This window comes from Python bivittatus, unplaced genomic scaffold (assembly GCF_059951505.1).
Source record: "Python bivittatus isolate LINGU-HERP-01145 unplaced genomic scaffold, Pbiv_v1 ctg000480_np1212, whole genome shotgun sequence".
Taxonomy (NCBI): domain Eukaryota; kingdom Metazoa; phylum Chordata; class Lepidosauria; order Squamata; family Pythonidae; genus Python; species Python bivittatus.
This window is the reverse complement of record NW_028277075.1, coordinates 72,903,587-72,927,402: the sequence shown is the minus strand read 5'-3', so window position 1 is coordinate 72,927,402 and position 23,816 is coordinate 72,903,587. Positions and strand designations below refer to the sequence as shown.

At 40.8% G+C, this 23,816-nt stretch overlaps 1 protein-coding gene across 2 annotated transcripts in view; it reads right to left on the bottom strand.

The window, feature by feature from the left end:
* The window catches only part of GRK2 (G protein-coupled receptor kinase 2), a 39,154-nt gene extending 15,648 nt beyond the window's left edge, over positions 1-23,506 (bottom strand). The window contains exons 1-9 of one of the 2 annotated variants that reach the window (XM_088146285.1): positions 22,667-23,506; positions 14,188-14,264; positions 9,740-9,813; positions 8,335-8,541; positions 6,936-7,010; positions 6,498-6,559; positions 3,927-3,978; positions 3,188-3,279; positions 687-786 (exon numbers count right to left, since the gene is read on the bottom strand). In XM_088146285.1, coding sequence (XP_088002411.1) covers positions 687-786; positions 3,188-3,279; positions 3,927-3,978; positions 6,498-6,559; positions 6,936-7,010; positions 8,335-8,541; positions 9,740-9,813; positions 14,188-14,264; positions 22,667-22,779 — 852 coding nt within the window. In that variant the 5' untranslated portion in view covers positions 22,780-23,506. The remainder of the gene's footprint in view (positions 1-686; positions 787-3,187; positions 3,280-3,926; positions 3,979-6,497; positions 6,560-6,935; positions 7,011-8,334; positions 8,542-9,739; positions 9,814-14,187; positions 14,265-22,666) is intronic. The other variant, XM_007430951.4, reaches the window with a different exon arrangement.
* Positions 23,507-23,816: the final 310 nt, after the last annotated feature.

The following is a 23,816-nucleotide window of genomic DNA, read 5'->3' as shown; positions in this document are numbered from 1 at the left end:
ATACATTCCATACTTACTACAATACACATACTGTGTACATACTCATTCAATTACACATACATGCTTGCATTTGACAATCTTTGAGAACAAATTGTGTACTAAAACCCTCAGTCTCTTGCCTCACAAACTACTGCTGCCTCTTGCATTGACCATACATTCCCATTCCACAATTCCTGCAGTGTGCCTTGCACCAATACCTACGCAACACATAGCAACCTTTCTTGCTTTCTCACAACCTCACCCTACTGTGAACACTTGCAGCAGCTCCCATCTCCTCCTGTGTTTCTTACACGCTAAGAAACCTCCCTGCCCTTCTTTCTCTCTTCAGCATATTCCATCCACAACTCGTTCCCTCCTCTAGCTTTCAGACGTGCTACGCTGCACCTCTTATTCTCTCCTGCAGACACTGCTGCATGCATGCATCCTATCCCTTCTGCTAGGTTATTGGTTACGCCCCCAGTCACATACTCAACACTATCTCCTGCACTGATCTTCTTCCCTCTCCATAACAGGTGGGCTCATTAAAAAACCAACCATAGCCATGCCAGCTTGGATTGCAACTCCCCACTGTCACTTGTATGTTTTTAGACTTCTCTTCCTGCCCACCAGTAACTTGTATGGTGTAGGTCCAGAGCTTGTGCATTCTCTCCACTTCTCCCAATTCCTGACAGAGTAGCCAAGCTCACCCCAGTGCTGACAAGAGACAGCATGATGCGTTCATTCAGAGCCAATGTCTCCCCCTGCTTCATCTTAATACGCTTCTTATCTAGACACTTCATGGCGTACCTATCAAGAAACAGAAGAGGTCAGAAACGGAATGATCTCAGGATCATATTTTTGCCAAGAGTATCTGACGATGCTCCCATCCATGAAATCATCCCTGCAGACGTCCCTCCAAACATAACCATGTGACAGTACTTCTTCCAATGAAGCTCACAATATCCTTATCATGCTCTTTCTGAATAAAGGCTTCTCCTCCCCTTTAGGAACTTCAGACATTTAGAATGAAAACACATTCTCCCTGATCACAGATGTCCCTACATTATCCTATGTTTTCTAAGCTTTCCTTTTATCTCCATAACAACCCTAAACAATAACTGTCCAGCTTGCCAATGATTGGAAAACTGTCCGGTAATTTTCCTGCTGGCTCATGCTCAGGATGTGGGAGGGAGGGAAAGCAGTCAGTTTCTTTCAGCCTTATATTTGGCCTGGCAGGACAGTAACTGAATTAACTTGTTTAGAGAAGGGACATTTTCCAAGGCAGCAATAAAGAAGCACATGATCAACTCCACAAGGGATGCATTGTGGATAAAATGTAAAGGTTTTAAAGGAAGTTGGATTTTTTTTTAATTAGTGATACTTTTTATTTATTCTGGGCTTATATACTGCTCCAGACACTGAGCAGTTTACGTACCCTATTCCGTAAATAAGATTAAAAATAGATATAACATCATCATCAATTTACTTTTTCCTACTGAGGAACAATATAAGAAATCAATTTGACTAAAACCCAACTGTAAGAAGCAACAACATTTATGATGTATCTGCCCAAGGCCTGTTGCAAAGCCCTGGAGGGTTGGGGCCATATGGATTTCAGCAAAAATGGGCAGATTGAGAGGCGCCCTTAACTATTCGAGTTGCTGCATTCTGGACCAGCTATAGCTTCGAGACATCTTCAAAGATAGCACCACATAGAGCGCACTGCAATAGACTGAGAGATGACCAAGGCAAGGGTTACTGTGAGGACAAAACACTTCCTTGAGTCCTGCAAGCCAGCACAGCAGAAGGCAACTATAGTTCATCTTAAGCTTAGCAATATACACATTTATATTTGAAACAGCACATTTCTCTTGTCCTACACAATTCTCTTTACGGTCATTCAACCTGAAAGGAAGTATTGGGTGGCTAATGGATGGGGAGCACAGCTGTGGGGAAAAAGTGTCTGAAGGATCTCCATCTGAATCTGTCTGGAAATTAAGATTCTAATTGGAGACCCTGTTCTAGGTGTTAACTTTTGATTAGTGCCTGTCTTACAATATGTATTTGTGTTTCATTACTAACTTTTTGGTGACTAAGGGCTATTTTTCCAACTCTTATAGGCTATAAACGGCATTTCATCTATTTTCTAAATAAGGGTATTTTTATCCTTATTTTGTGTCTTGTTCAGCTGGTTCTGCTGCTTGTCTTCATTTTAGGTGTAAGGGATGTGCATACAACAGCTGGTTATGGGTCGCCTCCATTTAAACTGAAACATGCATTTCGGTTGTTTGGGTCTGTATACAGACCAAAATGAAGCTGTTTTGTTCCAGATATGGGCCAAAATGCAGTTGTTGCCAGCAAAAGTGGCTCAGGGGAATTAAGCCAAGGAGACTGGCAATGGCAGTGGGAGAGAAGATGCTGGGAAGTTGGGGGGGAGCAGTGGCAAATGGGAGTGGAACATGCTGCATTGGGAGCTGCTGAGGGCAGAAGAGGAGAGAGGAGTAAGGCATAGCAGGTTTGCCCTACTCACCCCAAAAAATCCCCCAGGGATCCCTCTACATTTTGTTTCATTTGAAAACTGGAATAACTGGATTTTGCTTCTGCTGAACTATGGCTGATCCAAAATGATTCAGTGGGAACTGCTGGATTGCAAAGGCTTGTTCTGGAATTGAACAAAACATTTTCTGTTTTGTGCAAACCCTTAGGTCTCACTATGAGGCTTTACTGTTCTATTTTGTTGCTCCCTATTCTTGAAACATTCTTGAAGCAATCAGTGAATAAAGTTTGAGATATGGATTGTATGCATCAAGTTTTTTGTTTCGTTACAGGAGTTCACCGATACCTTGAAACTCCTGACTTGGTGCTGAAAACGTTCTGCCTGCCTCAAAAATAAAGGCAAGCTGGCAAAAAGCCTTAGGGAAGCTTGCTTGCTGCTGGAGTCAAATAAAGGCTCCTGTCTTCTGCGCAGCCTTTGGGGAACAGCAGGCCTGAGTCACCTGCGGGCCCAACTTTCCACAGCCATAATATTCAGACAGGGATACTTTATACACCAAGTGATGCTCTGTATATAGAACTAGCATCGATTAAAGTATTATATCAAAAAGGAAGTGGGAACTGCCAGTTAGTGGGTCTGAACCTTTGTCCATCATTCTTGACTTGCTCTCCTACAATTCTCACCACAGCATGACAAGACAATCCCACATATTACATTTTGCCCGTGTCTGCTTTCCGGCAGCCGTAGACCTCGCCAAATCCACCACGTCCAATGATCCTATGGACACTGAAGTCATTCATGGTCAGCTAGATCCCATACACAGCAAAAGATTAAAAAAAAAAAATAGGGGAAAAGGAAGAGAGAGCAAAACAAGAATAACTTGAAGTGAGCATAATCTTGTTTCCATAGCACTGTGCAAGCACATTCGTATCCCTAGGCTTCTTATCACTGGATCTGAACCGCCTTCAACACATACTTCCCTAATTTTTGGTCACAGCTGCTTGTGAGTCTTTTAATTCTAAAGAGGTGTCACTGGGTAGGCTAAACTTGTATCTTGAAACAGGAACTGGTAACCTGTAACTCCTTAGATGTTGTTACATTCTTAAGCACAGTGGGAGAATAGCATTCTTAAGAACAGTGGGAGTTATAAGTCCAGCATCTCCAAAGCAAAGGATTTTCTGTTCCTGTTTTAGGGTATTGAGCATGAGACTGGATTCATTTCTCAAACACTCACAGTTCTCTAGTTCATTTACCAAATGAATAACAGACATCAATAATTTTTTTTTAGCTATGAAAACTGTGAGCTTCTTAGGGCTGGGATCTCCTTTCTCAATGCATTATGAGTGCTCTGCAAATCTGCATGCTAAAGTGGCCACTGGCAAGTCTGTGCTTAGTGCATCGTGACAATTTTTATCACAACCTCAGAAATGCCCTCCCAGCACTAGGTACTCACATGGATGTTCAGCTCCACATTTTTCCACTGGCAGAAGCGTGTGAATTTGTCACTAAAACAATAAGAGGAGTAGTAAGACAGAACTCACAAATATACGCAAACAATTTCCCCTGCAATTGACTTCAATCCCAATCAGTGCATCTGTATTGTCAGAGGATCTTTTAGTTAAAATCTCTATTTACAGAGATTTTCATTCCAATATGCCAGAGATGAAAGAGTATAGGAGGCAATATAAAGACAGTACAAGCAGAGGGTGTTATGGCAATGGGAACTGAAAAGGCAGCAATTAAGACATCTTAATGCCATTACCTCATAGCTACAGTGACCTTGGATGCTTACCTCTAGTATCCAGGTGCAGTTAATGAATGCCAGATTGGTTAATGGGAAATGAGGCATTATCTCTATCAAATTATGGAACAGCATGCCAACCTGGCTTGCATCACTGAAATTTGACTGGATGAAGGGGGAGGTGTTCACCTCTTCCAAATGTGTCTAACCAGCTATCTTGTATAGCAGCAACTTAAGTGATGGAGAGAGTCTTAGTTTATAAAGACTCTTTGATCAGTCCAACAGTCAGCCAGTTTTGTCTGCCTGCATTATCCAATTTGCCTCCTTGCCTAAGCTGAAGGAGGTGGTCTTGAGTACAGGGCTCAAGTATTGAGGGAATGGTTAACATTCAGACTAAGACAAAGTTGTTGGGTGCAGCTCAAGGTGGCATGATTGCTGTGTCAGACATGTTCTTGCCTCAAATTATAACTCTCCCAACATATGTGACAGAATACACTTTGAATCTTGAGTTTTTATAATGAATTAGGAAGATGTGATCTATAGGAAGCAAATTATGATTAAAATTTTAAATAAGTGAAATGTCACATCAATAGTTAAAATGTGAATATCAGGAGACTTGAAAAAAAATACAAACAGAAAATAGTAAGAATGCATATTTGGTCTTCATACATTACTAAAATCTTTGCCATCACTGCATTTGTAGAATGCTGTCCAATAGAGTCTTTTTAATTATTAAAGGATGCTCTTGTCATAGAGCCTGATTTAAAAGAGTTGGGACCTTCAAAGGTCCTCTGAGACCTACTTGACGGCTATTTGTTTTATGGACAAACTCTTTGGGCGTTGAAAGCCTCCTTTAACTACTCGGTCTCATTCATTTCATTCTCCATGAAAAACCACATATGCTGATGAACTTTCTTAGATAGCAGGGGCGGCCAGCAATCCTTTTTAAAAGTGCACCATAACTGTGATTTTATCTGTAGAGAATGAATGTTTCTACAGTTAAGTAACATCTATATTGCACCAGTACTATCACACATTTAAAATGTTGGTATTGGCTTTAAAGTTCTGAATTGTTAAGTACAGGTTATCAAAAATATCAGCTTTATCCATGCCAATGAATCTACTCTGGCATCACATTAGAAGGCACAAGGGATAAGGCATTCTGGATGATGGTCCCTGCTATAACTGATGTTTTCCAGACTCCATCGTAGTAAACCTTCAATTGAGCTCTAAAGATATACCTGCTTATCTTGATCTATAACCATGTTAGCCTTCTACTAGGACTACTGTATACATGGTAGAATCTATTTAATGTAGATTAATGTAGTTAATGTAAAGTTATCATAGTTTTCGTATGTTTTGTGGTTTTTACATTTCTTGTTTACTACTTAGGTTAGAGAGTCTAACCTAAAATGATGTTCATATAACTTTTAAATAAATAAATAAAGGGAAGAGAAAAAAAATGAAATGTACAAATACATATATTCCATCTATGCTGCAAATAAACTATGCTAGTTTTCTCAGGGGGGAAAAAACCTTACCAAGTCTTTTTATATATGTACACAGAAAATTACAGAATGGTCTTATGGATATTTATCTTGAAGGGAGATTCACTGTGTTCATAGGATCTCATTCCTACGTAGATCTGCAGACTTTAAAAGATATCATCATGTCTTTGTTCAAGTAAATGCCCCAGTCACTCTACAATGAATGAGAAGGATACTCATCTCTCCATATTACTTTTAAGATTTATCATAGTGGAATTCCCCAATAATTTCCCTCTGGAAAAGGTCCCTATGGGTTAACTAGAGGGTTCTCTCCCTCAATCTCCTTCTGACAAGGATTCTCTGAAAAAAGCAAGCAATAGACCCACGCTACCTGGAGATAACAGGACTGCAATCAAAGACATATCGAGGGCCTCGAGGGAAAGCTGCTATATACCAATAGCAAATTCTGTGTGTGGGTCCTTACGTAGCCCAACAGCACGCTCCTATACAAGAGAATCAGCTGACTTAAGGAATTCTCAAGGTTTACAGAAATATTACTTTTAAAAAGCTCCATAGAAAGATTCTAAAGATCTTTAGAATCCTCAGGAGATCCTCGGAACAAAACATTTAAAAAGCTCGGGCAGGGCCATGTAAATGTGCTGAGCTGGCATTGAAGGGTGGCTAGCTAAATACTGGGGGGAGAACAAATCATAGCTGTCTGGCTGAAAATCAAAGAAAATTCACAGCATCATTTTAATGCAAGCTCTGAAAAGAGTTTATACTCCTCAGCACTCACCTCTCAATGAACCTCTGGAAGACAGACCCACGCAGACGTTGGCAGATCTCTTCAATGTATGGCTGGCAAAAGAGGAGGCAGACTTAAATAGCCTATCTATTATCCTTTTCACTCACTTGTCCTGTTTCTATTCTGCATAGCTCCAGTTGTAGAAGATGTTAACATCTCTGGCCAGGGGAATGCAAGAACACTGGCAGCAAGAGGCGTAGAAAAGAAGGGCCCTATTGCAGCCAAGTTTCTTTAGATGTGGTAATATTAGGAAAAGCATTTTACAAACTATGGTTCAGACTGGGAAGAATCAGATGCAGTGAAATACTGTTCATGCTGCACAGATCTGTCTCACTCAGCACTTTGTCCCAGGAATGCGAGCATGCTTATTTCAGGGACAAATAACATTTTGTATGAGCTCAGAGAACTTATCTGTGGAAAGGAACTTACTTGGAACAGGTCAGGCAGCACTTGCTTTTTGCTCAGACGGGTCTGCACATACTCTGTGGCTGTTTTTGAGAAGGGCTGTAAAGGATACAGAGAAACAAGTGAGCTTGATGCATAGGTGACCGTCAGTTTAGTCCACTTAAGATACCAGGTCAGGATGGGCAAAAATCTGGCGGGGCAGGCAGTGTATGTGCGTTGATGTTCAGTTCCAGCCTTGTTGCCTAGTACAGTTTTGGTAAGGAAAGTAAGAACCGAACCATTTTTCCAAAGAACCTGGTTACGCAGAAATAGGAAGGACTAGGGCATAATATTTGGACCAGGCTTAACAACTGGCAGAAAAGAAACAGAGCTGGAATCAAGCAAATATACAGGCACTGCTCCTTTACCCTGCGCTCGGTGCTACAGCTTGGTAGCCACTTCTACCTACTCTGCTTTACTCTGTGGGTCCTTGCGTTTAGTTTGTCTGCAGACTGCCAACATAAGACTCTCCTGCTATGTTGCTAGTTCTCATCTCTGTTTCCAGTCCCGAAAAGAACTTACTGCTCATCCACCCATCTATACAGGAAGATGCCTTATGCCAGATTAGATTATTAATTCATCTAGCCCAGTATTGCTTACTTTGGATGGTGGCCAAGACTCTTCAAAGTCTCAGAGAGTCTTCCTCATCATCATCTACTTGACTCTCTTAACTGGAGTTGCCAGGAATTGATCTTGAGAGCTCCTGAACACAAAGCTGGTGTTCTACCCATGAGTTATGGGACCTCCTGGGAGGAAGATAAGCATCCTGCAATGCTTACTTCCTGATCTCTGAAACTGCTCTCACTAGCAGCAATAATTCCATCCATCAATTATTTATTCTTGTTTGATTTCAACATTAGGAATCTGATACTCATAACTGAGCTAGATATTAGAGGAGACCACTACTTCATGAATCTTCTATGCCTCTTCCTCTTACATCCAATATAGTGCACGATGGGATGTGACATCATCACACAATGCAACCCTCTGGAAACAGACGTGGTGTGGTGGGGACAGGAAACAGGCAATTCCATATTATTTATTATGGTATACTTGATACAAACAGGAAGAAGCAGCAGAATTATCTGTCCTAAGTAAAGAGAAAGAATTGCCGGCCTGCTGCTGCAAGAACACTGCACTTCAAAAGAGACTGTCTAGGTGGCTGCCTGCAGTTCACTAATAACAAGGTCAGCCCTGAACAGGAAAAGAGCCACTGCTTGTCAGCAGCAGAGGAAAGAAAGGTCACAGAGAAAGGTTAAGAACTGGGATGGGTCACTCCAAGAGAACTGCGTGTGCCATTCTGTGACCCACAGAAAGTATGCTGCCTGTGAGAGGATATCATGCTGGTGGACTAGCTCCTCCCACTTAATCTGGGGAGCCTTACATTTTCAAGGATCTCGTTCAAGGTGATTATGAAGTGGCCTTTCCGCCAATTCCCAGGGGCCTTTTCAGACTCTCTCACATGGCAGCAAGTGTCCGAAGCACTCACGTGAGAGCAGGACAACAGTTCCTTCATGATGTACATGTCAAAGATCTGTCGGCTCTTAATTGCTCGATCCTCATCAGAATCCAACTTCTCATATTTTTTGATCTGGAGAGAACAGGCAAGATAATATTAGGCTTGCAAGATAATGTGCATTTTCCCACAAAATATTCAAGGTAATGTCACATCTATGGTCTGAATGTGAAGAATTCCAAAGCTCAACTTAAGAACTGGGCCATCAAAATTCATTTTCTTAGCTTATTTTGTCTGAGTGGAAGGTGCAGATTATAAAAGGGACGGTAGTGATGACAAAAACAGCATGGAAGCAATAATTATAGAAAGGCAAAAGGACAAGAACTTTGGCTACAGATAAAGTTAAGAAATTCAATAGGGCACTGAAAAGTAACAAATATTTCTTCTCTTCCTTGCTTTTGATCTATTTTTATTTTTAATTAAGACAAGTGAATCATGTCAGCTTTTCCCAAACTGACAGTATCTATAAATGTTGGGCTGTAACCACAAACATTCCCAGTTAATATACCACAAACCCCTTAAATTAGATACACACATACATAAAGTAAATATAATTTTTACTTTTTACTTTACACATATTCTCCAACCAACAAGGTTTTCCAGAATTTTATTAATATTTATGATTTATATCCCACTTTTCTGCTGAGAGGATAACAATTTTGATAAAGCTACTAGGCTCTGCCGATCCTCCTGTATATTTATAATTCTAGCTAAACTGGGAGATAAAGCAGCTGGAGGTCCATGATCCAGTATTCTTTGGGTCCTTCACCTACTGCATGAACAAGACTTCAGTTATTGGAGAAGGAAGGCCGTTCATCTCCTAATTACCTCAAAAAGGTAAAAGGGACATGGAATCTCTGGGTTGTTTGTTAGGAAGCTTAAGTCTAAAAGCAAGGTTCTGTGCTATAAAGAGTATCAAAGCAAGGGACTCTGTTCAGTAACTTGCAAATGGGCTTCTACTACCTCTCCACCCACACTCCCAAATCTAGGTTTCTCCAAGCTTCAGGAGGAGAATTGGGAAAAATGAAGGGGGGCTGCATGAGAATAGGAAAGTCTATTCCACTAGCAGTGTTGTCAACCCTTTTTGGAACCCTTTTTACCTTGATTACATTCTTAGCGCTTATCCCCTCCTCACCTCAAGAGCAGTGAGGGCTAACAGTCTCCAACCTCTCTATCCATTTCAAAGGGTGATGAATCCTTTGTGTGCTAGGCTAAAGAAGGCGACAGTGTTTGAGTACTAGAATACAGTACTTTTGTCCAGTTAGTGCCTCACCTCTTCATAGAATTCCACCAGTGGTTTGGCCTCCTCTACCTGATTCAAGCAGAAATCTCGGAATAGGAGGAACCCTAAAATATACAAAAAGTCAGCAATATGAAACTTATATGCCACTAACTCCCTCTACATTGTCAACAAACTGCTCCTGGTCTCATTTAGCATTTCTAGGTGGCCAAGGACTTATATGCCACCTTTATATCCTTAATATATGCAGGGAGAAACTGATCAGATATACAGTACAGGATAATATTGAAAAATGGTTATAAAATGATCTACAATTGCCATATTGCCTTAAAAGCATGGATCTTCAATTGCTGGATGGAGCAGAAAGCCCTTGTAGCCTCACAACTTGCTTCCAAATTATGGCAGCCGCAAGCTATTCAATAGTCAGCATCTACTAGGATTGCCAAGATTGAGAAAGTAAGAGCTACAATGGGGCAACAACTTCTCATCTCCCATCCATTTAATCTTTTATTGGAGTAAAGGGTTTTGGCCAACAGCAAACAATCATGCCATGGGAAGCACAGGGCAGAAACTGCAGTTGCCTTTATTTCTATTTTCTCAGCAGTTTTTTTAAAATAAATATACTCTGTGAAACCATTGCTCATTTTACTATGATTTTTTGACCAAACTACAAGTCAAAAAATTGTTTGCACAAATTAAAACATAAACTATGTTTCATAAAGTACAATGGTAAAATTCAGGTAATATACTAAGCCATAACATGGGTAAAGTTTGGATTGGCAGGAGATGTGAACTCAATGTCTCTGGGTTGTAACTTGACAACCCTACAATAGTACAACTTGACAATCCCACAACATGCATGACAGTGATGTCTATCCACATGTCTACAAAGGTACTGATATACTGCCTCCATATAAAGAGGTTTCATCTAACCTGCCATTGCTTATCCCTGACAATAAATTTATCTTCTATGAAAATGTATAATCTTTTCCTGTAAGCCAACAGCAATTTTCATAAATACCAGAACAGGGCTGCAAAAATCTGGATGATACCGTATCGCTGTCTTGCCATTTTGCAGTCTCCAGATTTTTGCAACCCAGGTCTAGTAACCTTACAATTATAATACTAGCCTTTTAACAACAACATAAGAGGAAGAAATTAACAAATTTGGAACTTTTTAAATATCAGGCATCAGCCCACTTCACCTGATGACTGCTGCCAGTGGCAAAGAGCCTCTGTTTAGACAAAACTGAAAACCACAGACGTCTAGTCCCAAGAAAGAAAGATAGGATTCTGAGACTTCTAACAAGAAACATTTTAATATTTTTATTTCTATAAAAGGCATATAATTTCAGTTTTATAGGCGACATTAAAAACTCTTGAAAATCGTAAGATGTCATTAGGTTTGCCTGTTTTTTTTCTTTCTTTCCTCAATTATTTGATCTTTATGCCAGGAAAAGATTCCCATGCTTAATTTTTGCAGGTCAAATGCCTGTTAAATGTACAGAACACCAGTAAAAAAGACAATTACAGTTCTCAAGCTTGTTGGTCCCTCTGCAATTGTTAGTCATAAGTCACAAATGTTCTAAGATTCCTATAATCAAAAGCACGTACAGGTAGCAACCTGATGGAAAGTTACTTATCAATCACACTAAGCCATTAACTATAGCTTCCCAACATATGAAACTGCACAAATGTGCACTTTTTGGAAATTTTAGAATGGGTGAATCATCCTAATCTAGGGATTGTTTAATTAATATTCACTGAATTAACCCAACTAGTTGTGTTCACACATTACTCTAAACTATAAACTACTTATACAGGTTGGATTCACATAAAATACTGAATGAGAAACTAGCTAGCCTAGCCTAGCCTGCTATATAAATCCAATCCATATGATTAGTTGATGGCTTAGTATGTCATGTGAAATCAGATCGTGGCTCTATTAATTCTGGATGTGTTGTGCAAACATAGCCATTGAGCCACAAACCAGTAAGCCAGAGTTTTGCCTCGTGTTGTGTGAAGCCAACCTCAGCAACCTTAAAATACTAATCCAGGAGTCTGATCCCTGCCAGTGCTAGCAAGAGAGCAACTGAAAAGGGACATTTAAAAAGTACTAATCCCTGCATCAGTTACTAATTTCTCAAGCATAACATGCACCAGCTTCTGCCTCTTGTTCCCTCCCCTGCTCACTCACTGATGTGCATGCTGATCACTTTCAACTTCAGTTTGTGGCTAAACAACTCCCAGTGTTAACAGCCAACACTTCCCCCAAGTGCAAGGGAAGAGCGCTGAGGTTAAGAGACTATTGAGAAAGCAACAGAACTGGGAGAGAGAGAATAGGCAAAATTGGGATATCTCATGCGGAAACCACAAGTGGCCGTGGGTGTGGGAGGAAGCAAGAGCATTTCCTGTTGGGGTGGGGTGTAATAACGGAAAGGGGAAACAGTGTTACATGCTGTTGCCTGGCTCAGCATGGGCGACAGTCCAGTATCACCCAGCAAGTCCTTGACCAACAGTCACTACTCTCTCCCAAATTTGTGTTTTCTGTACCCTTTATGATACCTTATTTTATGTAATTCACAATCTTTTCTCAGCTATTTACAGCTGGAGCAAATAGATCATTCCTTTTTCCAGAAGGACAGAAATACTGGGTGTAATGGTTTCACCCTCCTCCTTGTTCTTGGCAGGATCCAATGTCTTCCACAAAAGAAACAGAAATTCAGTAGGTAAATTCGTCCCATTACTCTTTCTATAGAGGCACCAAAGTTTCACCTGCTGAAATATTTACTCCTCACATAGCTATTGATGGTACAGACATTCTGAAAGAAAAGGTTGACAGTTTTGATTCCTAAAGGTTCTTGCATCTTTAAGAATTGCAGAAGAGAAATTCCTCCAGTGCAGATTTTCTGTTGACTGCAGTGATGAGAAAATCTGCAGGGAGAAACATTCTGCTTGCTGTGCAACTCTTAAAAGCACAGGAACCTATAACGGTTATGCTGTATAGTCTACAGATATGGAATTCCAAGAGGGAAGGCATTTTCATGTCCTTCCAACCCAGATACTTCAAATGCTTTTCTCTTCCAACAGCTGAATGTGCATGACTTGACATGCTGCAAACTAGCCTAGTGTGTCATACAAATTTTGACTGCTGTGAGAACCCAGAAAATTGGGTTACCTAACCAAATAAATGTATTAACACAAATAAGCATGTCATGCAAACACCCCCAATACAGTATTTATCAAGTGAAGCAAGCACTCTTCCAAATTAATGGAAGAGGAAACAGACACCATTGCAGTGAGGACAAGAGGAAGCAAGTTTCTTTGCCGACTACAGCAATCTATCCTCTTCTCCATTTTTTTTTCTTTTTAATAGAGGCTTTAACCTCATCTTGAAGGACTCTACAACATCAATATGGAAGGCAATATTACCACACTGAATGGATTTCTCTTAAGTTAGGCAACACTATTTTGCCTGGTGTAGCATTTGTCCCTTTTTGCAGCACTATGATGTGGTACATCCTACCATCCAAAATCCTTTCTTCCATACAACTTTCAAGATACAAAAACATCAACCTCCTTTGGAAGTGGGGCAGCCCCACCACTTCTATTAAGACAACAGAAGTTATAATTCTCACAGAAAAGGACATCAGGATAGGCAGGCCAGAGACTTGCTAACTCTAGATGTAAATGAAGATGGCCATTGTGAAAGGTAAGGGTTGCCCCAAACCGCAGCAATGACTTAAAAAACTAAGATTATATCTTCTCCCTGACTCAAAGTGTAGAAACTTTTTTCAATTTGCATTATGAGTTTCACTTTCATCTTTTATTTTGGCCCGCTATATGCTTATTTTACCATGAAAATTCTGTTGAATGAAAACCATGAAATAAAAATTGAGTAAAAAACATACATAGCTAGATTGATTGATTGACTGATTTCAGGTCAGAAGCTGGAACTCTAAGAGGAGAGACAAAACCATATATTGGTTGTGTTTGCCTCACCTGTTCATCCAAGGTAACTTAATCAAGCTGAGATTGCACAATTTAGGCTGTGTTTGCAGAACATTCTAAACTTGAAATCATGGTTAGCAAACCATACTGGTTGTGTTCACACAATACGTTATACCAAAACCAAAGTACAGTACTTTATAGCTTGAGGTGATGACTTGCTTCACATTACATCCTACAATATAATGCCATTTGCTGATTCAGTCTTAGACTGTAGTTTGTTAATCAGTATATAGTTCAACTTGTTATGCAAACATAATCACACCGAACCATAAGGTAATCACACAGTTCATACAATATGCTAAGCTAAAATGTGCTTTGGTAGTTTACAGTTCATTGTGTCATGTAAATGTAAGCTCTGAATAAGCAGCTTCCATACCAGCTCTGCAGATTTCCAATTCCATTGAAATTTCCTTTTCCTAGTCAGTGTATCTAACTGAACCTATAGCCCATGAAAAAGCTCTGATACTTACCAATTTTTTGAGAAAATATCTTGTCAAAGGTTACTTCACCCCGATCCTCCAAGTATTTCTGCATAACACTGCGGATGCTGCCAAGAGAAGGTACACAAGGGAAATTAATTATGAAACGCCTTTCTAGCTTAGTGTACTCTCTCCAAAGACTCTTCCCACAAGCATCTTAGAGACTAGCAAATTTAGTATTTCTGATACTGGAAGACTCTTTTTACAACCGAGTAGTGTGTCTTCCTTGGCACTGTTTTTTTAAAGAGCCTTTTCCAAATGTATTTGATTAACTGTCATCCAGCCAATATGCTTGAGTCTAAAATATCTAAAAAGCACCAGACTAAGAAAGACTTATTTAAAGCATCATCTTCAGCAGAAAATATTTGATCACTCCTGCACTAGCCATTCTGCTAGCCCTTTAAAGAAGAATAATGTTCTTCTCTTGAGCTAATTGGAACAATAAAAAAATAAAAATTATAAGGGTAATCCCTGTTCCCAGCAGGAACATTTGCAGTAGCTTCACATTTGAAGCTGAAAAGGTGTTCTGAATTGGACATGGTTTTATATGCATTATTTGCAGATGCTTCCTTAATGTAATTGTGTCTTTTCTTGGGTGTACACAGCTGTGCAATCCCAGGAAAATATATGTCTCAGTTACGGAGGCACTGACAGCACACGAATGCCTGCTCCCAAGCACTCTGTCACACCCTTTCAGCATTTAGTCAGTAGATATTTACTGTAAAGAAAAACTGGCATTTCTAGAATGGCATCTAGATCCAAGAGATTAATTTTCAACAAAATAAATATTTAGGACCACCTCTTTCAAATGTATAAAAGCAAAATGGGGACATGTTCTACTAATGAAACAGTGCCATAAAATCTTAATAGAATTGTTCTGAATCCACTTGTCTTAAACATGGAGTCTGTTCATTTTTCTAGGTGGTTTACCAAAAGAAATAACTAAGGAAGACGTAAACTGCCAAACATGATATTGGGAAAGAGTATCCATGGGCTGAGAATGAACCAGAAATTTCAATGCATAAAGGTACACTTATTAATCTCAATGATGAGTTGGTAAGACTTTTAGCTGGCAGCTTGGAAAACACTATACTAGCTAGACATGTTGAGTTAATGGATTACAAAGAATTGAAACTCTATTTTTAAACTTTTGCCATCTTTTTGAGATGATCCAAGGCCTTATTTCCTCTGTAAATATCCACTTTTGTGGTGCAAATTTATTTCCCTCACAGAGGACAGCTGGATTTCTGAACTGCGTGAGCACTCACTTATTTTAAAAAATGAGAAAATATGCATTAGCATCCTCCTACCTCAGTCTTAAGTACATTTATTTAGAAATTCCTCAATAGCTTCAACAATGTCACCTACCCATGTTTACCCCAAAACTACTTGATCAAACTACTTGATTAAAAGACTTTTTATATCTGGGAATTATATTTAACCTGAAACTGTGTTAAATGGTAGGGTTTTTTTTTTAATGAAAAGAACATATCCATCTTAGAAAGTGCAACAGATCCTAACCCATCACGAATGTGCCAAAGTAGCATTCCTAACACCTATAATCCACAACTAAACATAAATTTAACATGCCTTAACTAATTATGCTTGTGGTGCCCTGCTCAGATAGCAAATGTACAATCTTTATTCCTTTTATGTGCAGTTCTAAACCATCCGAGCTTCTAGACAGCATCTCTATGCTCAATAAATCCAGCCGGAACACAGAAACTAGCTTGCCTAACTGCCTGAGGTGAACAAAGTACACTCTAAACCAGTGTTTCTCAACTTTAGCAACTTTAAGATGTGTGGACTTCAACTCCCAGAATTCCCTAGCCAGCTGGTCTAGACAACCAGAAAAGAAAAGTTTTAAGGAAGCGTATTGGAGCCACAAACTACAGTACTAACAAAAAAGCATGCTAGCGGCAGAAACCCAACATTGTAGGCTAGTAATTTCATATTAGTCGGAAGACCAGTTATGGTTCTTTCAATGACAGAAAGAAAGGTTGAGCATTTACTGGTAAGGTTTTACAGTAATTACAAAAGTGTAAGGAACCTGGTCATAGTATTGACTCTTGCCTCAATTTTCTCTTAGTAAAATAGGGCTATAAAGCACAGCAAAAGCAACTGAGAATTAGTTCCCTTGAATTATTCTGGTACAGGCACTCAATGAGAGGTAGTTACTGATAAAAATAATCAGTCAGATGTTGAAAATGCTTTTACTCAGATAGAGGCCAATGGGGAGGAAATAGGAAATTACTTGCAAGTAACCCTAGGTATCTGAGATGCTTTTAAAAATATTCTTGTGGACTAGAAGACTGAAAACACTGAGTTTAACTTCAGTACAGGTAGTCCCTGGCTTAAGAACACCTGGATTAAGGATGAGCCATAGTTAAGAACGGAGCCTATTGTAGCAAAATTCGAGTTAAATATACAATGGTTCGAGTTAATTACACAATACTACTTAAACAGTATTATACAATAATACTGTTCCGGCTTACATACAAATTCGATGTAAGGACAGACCTTTGAAACGGAACTTGTTCTTAAACTGGGGACTACCTATACTGGCACATTAACTCAGGGGTTCTGAAAGTGTGGGTTGTATCTCAAGGAAGGGCTGTGCAACTTTCCTGAGGCTTGTGCATGCAAACCATGATTGTTGCCAGATTTTGCTCTTGCTTTGTCAGGACAAGCCAACAGCTCTAGCTTTTCCAAGTACACTGGTTTGCACATCCAAAGATGGATCTTATCAGAATATGTTCCCATTCTATCTAGACAAGCTGGCAGCCAGCTTGTCCAAGCAAATCTGGAGCAAGTTCTGACAAGTTGCTGCTTCTGTATATCCTCTAGCTTGTGCACTTGAATCGGGATCAGTTTGAATTTGCTCCTGCTCTGCCTGGGTGAGCCAGCAGCCCCTTGGCCGAACAGGTGGAGAGGAAAGCACCCTGATAGTGCTCTAGCTTTGCACATTCTCTGTGTTGTGTATCCAAAAGTGGACCACTGTCAAAATTTTCTCCTGCTCTACCTGGACATGTTGGCAAGCAGCTTATTCCTTTGTTTATTAAATTTACATCGCACCTTTCCTCCAAGAGCCCCAAGTGGCTTACACATGCATTTCCTTTCACTGTATCCCCACAACTTTTTACCCCACCTGTGAGGTAAAGTGCATTAAGAGAGAATAATTGGCCCAAAGTCACCCAATGAGTTTCCAAGGCTAAGAATAGACTTGAGCCTAGACCTCCCTCATTTTGACCCAACATAATAACAATCATACCAGCAAAACCTGGAGGTAGTTTTGAAAGGGCTCTAATTTTGGGCATGCAAGCCTCACGGCATGCATACCTAAAGCCAGGTTGCTAGCTGAACTCAGTCTTGCACTGCCTGCACAAATCAACAGCTAAGTCAGGATTTTCTACAGTTGATGCAATAAAGATCAAATATTGATCCAAAATAAATGTGCTATGACAAATGAAAGTGGCTGTCTCAAAAATAAAAACCAGATTTTATGCAAAAATGCAAAGTCATCTTTATTAAAAATAAGGTTGTGAATGGTTATTTTCAATAAAATGTTTTATTTTATAAAGTGCTATCATTTGCTTTATTGGATAAATAGATTAAAATGTATTTATTAAAAATGATATATTTATTTATTGCCCAACCCCATTGAAATTGATAATTTATTCAGGGAGGTCACACAAATTCATTTATCATTTTAGGGGGTCAAAGCACTGCAATGTATGAGGGCCCCCACCATGACTAATCACAGAAAAAGGAAATATATGCATAGAAAATAGCCTGCTTCCCTTAACAGGAAAAAACCCAACACGCTCTAACACAGTGACAAATAGAGGAGAAAACTTTATTACTCCTTTTATAATCTTCTCTTTCCCTACCAAATGCTAAATTCTGCTCTCTCAAAAATGCTATACCCATATTAGTAGTGACACATTTCTAGCCACTATGTACAACCTGCAAGACATTGATCAAGCGGCTCCCACAGTTAACAGGACCTAGATTGCTACAACTCTTGTTCTGTGTTGCAATTGCTTCTGTCGCAGACGATCCAATGGGTTTAAAACCAGAGGAGGTACCATTTCCTGAAAGCTGCAATAGAGACAGTTCTTTGATTCTGGGCGGAAGTGATGTGAGAACAACACTTGAAGGGACAGATACAAAGCTGCTGAGGCAGGAACTGCAGAATATTAGAATCTACTGAAAGCGGATGAAACTGTTCCATAATTAGAATTATGAAAGGCCTCTGTGCCAATTCTGCACTATCTGATATAGCCCAACCTTATCCACTCTCCATATGTGTTGGACTATAGTTCCCATAATTCCTAGTGAGAACGCCCTATAGCCATAGTTGATGTAAATTATGGGAGTTGTAGCCAAGCACATCAGTAGGATGTACAGTTGGAGAAAGTGTTGTAGTGGCGTACCAGACTAGGCCCAGACTAATTGCTCAAGGGGGACTATTTGCATGATTTTGAGTTGCTTGGAATAAAGTAGTATTCAATGCAATCTGTGAAATTTTAAATTTGCTCTCTCTCGAGAACAATATGATTCGGAACAATCCTGAACATTATCTCTTGCAATTATTATGGGGGCAATTTCCTTGTCCAAAATTTTAATATCTAGGGCCAGTGTGACTTAGGAGCCAGAGTAGTGACACTGGATGGTGGGAAACTTAGATTCAATAATTGGTTACAAATTTCACTGTGTAGCTGTGGCCAAGTCACTGTATCTTGCTCTAAACTAACTCAACAGGTCTGTGGTTCCCAAACTGTGTACCACTGTGCCCCAAGGCATGACAGGATAACATTCAATACTCAATATCTGTCAGATGCCATACAAATTACAAACCTAGGGGTGACATGAAAAAATTACTGAGACACTAAGGGTACATGAACTGATAAAGTCTGGGAGCCTCTGCAATAGGTGATTATACTGATAAATTCTGCCTTCAAATCTCTTCAAGAACATCAAGAACAAGTATAACGAAAAATATATAGACAAAAAAGAATATAATTTCTATTATACTAATGAACATCTTCTACTCTGTGCAGTTTTTCTGGGGCTTCTCTTTATCCTCCATCTATTATTCCAATCTCAGGCAGAATTTCTACCCCAGATCAGGAAAACAGAAGTTCTGTCCCAATATCACATATGGTGGACACACAACCCCCCCCCCCCGCAAAAAATATTGGAAAAATATGCATAGCACCATTCAGAGAATCTCAGAAATCAAATTCAAAATTAAACTACAATTCTTTTTACTAGGTTTAATCCCAGAACATACGAATGAAAAATACTATAATATATTAAGATATATGCTCAAGGTGGTGAGGACAAATTCTGCACAACGTTGGAAAAAAAGACATAGTACCAAAGATATCTCATTGGGAATTTAAACTTGAATAATACACAGCAATGGCGAAATTAACTGTATGTATCCATAATAGCAATTTAACTAAATATAAGAAAGAATGGCTTCCATATATACTATATATCATACAGCAAGGCAAATAAAAACACTAAAGAGTGTGGTTTCTAAGTTTATGTTTATAAATACTGTAAATCGGTTGGAATACAAAGAAGGGGGAATTAAGAAATCAAATACTTATCTATACTATTTTTAGTAGTTTTCTTTTTTCTTTTTTTAAGTATTTATAAATAACAATAGTGGAGATTTTGGCACTAAGCTCAAAGATTTATACTTTTTTTCATATCATAAAAAGGCCTCAAGTGTACATCATCTGGTATGGTCAACTTTTATTAATGTTATACTGAGCATTAATTGTATAACTTCAGTAATTTTTTTTGTCCACTTATTGACATTATGTCTTCTGAAATTATATATTTGTTTAAAATAACAGTTCTGACCCCAAATCCAGCAGCGTTTTGGAGTGAGTTTACCAAAAAATGTATACTGTCCAATCCCAAGATTCTTGGTGCCGTACAACTGTACAAAACAATGTAAAAGAGGTATCCCAATTGCCACAATTAAAACAATAACAATTCTCATATTTCACAACGCAGATCAAACATACAAATAAAGAAAAAGCAACAGGAAGCTATAGGGTCAACTGTCCATGAAGAAATGTTTACGAAAAGAGAGCGTGCAGGGTCCACACTGCCAGTGGTTCCCATAAATCACATATATCTAAGTGTCTGAGAATTAGCACTGCTGCCTTCAGAAATGTGGCATTGTCATCTCTGAATGGGACTGGTCTCCTGTGCCAAGATCATATCAAGCAAAGCAATCACAAAAATTAATACAGGAGACAAATATTGAGCATACCTTCTGATCTACAAAGACAATCTAGGACTGGTTAAATGTCAGAACAGTTTCTGGCACGTTATGCCCTATTCATGATTTCCCAAAGCAAAATAAAATATGCACAAAACAATTCTACAAATATGCTTTCTTCTGCAATGTGATTTAGGCTGAATTATGTCCAAGGCCTACCTGTCTGATATGTTTTCATATCTGATTCCAGAAGACATTTAAAATACATCACTGAATGTACAATTCTAGTCCTCATTATTCCATCTGATGGGAATTTCCGTCTCTCCAGTAGAGCTCCTATTCTGACTATAAGAAAACTTCTCTATAGGTTTCTTCATCCTCTAATCTTTTTTTTAGGGCCTTGCTTCACTGATTAGCAGTTTGGCCTTTAATTTTTTTTTAGGACAACCTCCTAAAGGGAAAATCTTGTTGGTGCCTCTGTATTTTGATCTACAGTCAAGATCATCTCTATTTCCCATGCTTCTACTTCAAGGTGGCTGCAGGGCTGAGAAAATGTAAGACCTTGCTAATGAGTTTAGAAGAGTATGGTAAGTGGGGACATACCACCAATAATACTGTTAGTACAAAGTCTGAGTACAGAGAGTTGAGATACTTCAATGAGGATAAATATAATTTAATTCTGCAATTCCTATTAAATATTCTGTATGGCTGTGACTTAGCCAAGAGGGGTTGCCAGGCAATAGTTACTATCTGAGTTGGGGAAGAAGAGTAAAGGCTGTTGTTTGGCTCTCCCTGCTTTAAGATTCTTTCCCTCTAAGACCATGGAACAGCACCTAAAGTTCCCATGTGGGCACTTCCATATTGAGACCAGCAGCATGTGAAGAGCACAAAGGCTGCTGGGCCTTTCAAGCATTGCCATGGTAACACATCTGCTTCATCTTCTAAAAGAGCAGCTGCCATTTTTTTTCCACCAAGGGGTGCTTTTTGCTCTATTTCAGAGACCATCCATTCATCCATCCCTCAATGGTAGGGGAGTGGAGGCAAGCTCTGTCTGAGTAGCCTTCGGCCTCCGTTGAGAAAACCCAAGGTTATTGGATGAAATGGAATAGAGTAGAATAGGCCAGATGTCACATGGAGGTTGGCAGGGGAAGAAGGAGTAAGGGGGAGAATAGAAGGCAGCCTGCAGTTCACCATGTGTTGTTGGTGCAGAATGCCTGTCAGGCCCAACCCAGTTGCCCTTGGTAACAGCTGCTGGGAAGCGAGCGAGTTAAGGGTTGGCCAAACTAAATTGTGGCCCTTGGATTTAATATGCCAAGCCCATTTTGTGTCACCTGACAATGAAATCCTTACATGAAGCAGATCTTCTACCAAATGCATTCCTCCTTATCTGTTTTGAGAAAAACTGCACCTTGGTGACCTTGCAAAGGATTTGCAAGAGATTGCAACGCTGTTTGTACAGCTCTAGTTCCCATTTAAGTTTAGGGTAACAACAGGGGGCATGAATACCTGAGTGCGGCTTGCAATCCCATTACCAATCCACAGTGCTAAAGAAATATAGACGTAAGCTTTTGTATTTAAGTGTTGGAAGAGATTCTTGTGAACAAGTGATAAGAGTCCACTCCCTGTACAGAGTATAGCAAAAACATATGCAAGTGGTTAGGATATCTGAGCATAGCTACGGTCATAATGTGTGCTCTTCGGAGCATACAGTGGAGCAGATGCCGGATGGCTCAGAAAATCATCATATAGTTTATACAGCCTGCCTCTCTGCAGAGATTAATAACCGCTTGTTACACATACATGAGAAACAAAGGGGGGGTGGACTGTGACGTGCAGATAAGGAAAACAGCAGAAGAGGTTTGTTCCTCTATGAATGTGGACCAGGAGACCCCTGTTGTAAGGAATAAGGGAAATAATGTGCCCCAAATTGGGCCGAATGAAGAATGGGGACACGCGATACCCCTTCGTATTGCCCACGGTAGTAACCCAAAACATGTAACAGGAAAGATGCCACTTAAAGGAGCTATTCTTTCTCCCATCCTTCTCTCTGAGGACTACACGCCTTTTAAAAGAGGCAAGGGAAGCTGGCACGGTTAATTTCGAGAGCGCTCTCAGATAGATGGACACTCAAACACGCGCCCGCGCACTCACACGCACAGACAGGGAACCCAGGCCAACTCCACGGCGCCTCACGCTGGGCCCCCACACCTGCCCCCGGCTCACCTCGGCTCAGGTAGGATGATCTTCTTGCTGGCTCGAGCTGCCGGAGTAGATTTACTTTTCTCCATAGCCATCAAGTAGCTCACATCAGCGAGCACAGCTTCCAAGTCGGCCATCTTGCCAGGAAATATTTCTTCTTCTGCTTTCCTTTTTCACAATCAATTCTCTGATTATTCCCGCGGCCTCCGGGGCTGCCTCGTCTCCTCTTCCTTGTCTGAGCGGGTGCCGCTGCGCGTGCCGAGGGGGGGGGAACGGGGCGGAGGAGCGGGGATCGGTCCCCCCACCCCTCTTACCAACAGACCCACATGATGCCTGTGCGGGAAGCCGCGCGCGCGTCCACCTTATTTCTGCACCGACGCCGCTGGCTCCTTCCCCGACTCCCTGCTCCTGGCGTGCCTTCTTTGGGGCTATGCGTACAGTATGTGTGTACGTACAAGAGGGAGGGCTGCGCTTTCGCTGCCTGTCAACGCGGGGAGGGAGGGAGGGGGGCGCTGCTTCGGAACTCGATCGCTGGGTCCGGCGGAGCTTCTCTCCCGGAGCGGAGCGGCGAGCCCGGTCTGGCGGGAAGGCGCCGCCAAGGCAGCCGCGCGGAAGGGAGGGCAGGTCGATTCCCGCGCGGGCGCGGATGGAAGCCGAGAGCTGGGAACGGAGCCGAAGCGCACAGGCTTCCTCCTCGCCCGCGGGTTTCCACCAGCCCCGCGGGAGCAAAGGACTCTGGGCTCTCCGCTTCCTCCAGGGGCAACTTCACAGCGCCCGCGCTGCAGACGGGCGGCAGGGGGTTGCTTTGGACGGCGAAGAAAGTTCGTCGCCCGCTGCTGCCCTCGAGAGACTGCGGGCGGACTTGCAGCACGCTTGCTCTACGCCAGTTTTAGTTCCCCCCCCCCGAGCAATTTCCATTTCGAAGCGAGCGCAGCCCGAGGCAACTCGCTGCAATGGGGCAGGGGGGGCGCCAATCGAGAAACGCTCGGAGGCCTAACGGGCCAATTCACATTCTTAGTGCCCTCGGTTGCTGGCTGGGCATGCGCAACAGGCCCTTCGCCTAGCATCCTCCTTTAGATGGGAAAGTTATGCGGCAAGAAAAATAGGTACTCTTGATTTATAAAGGAATTTACGCGAGTGCGAAAAAGAAAGGAGCCACCTACATCTGGGCAGG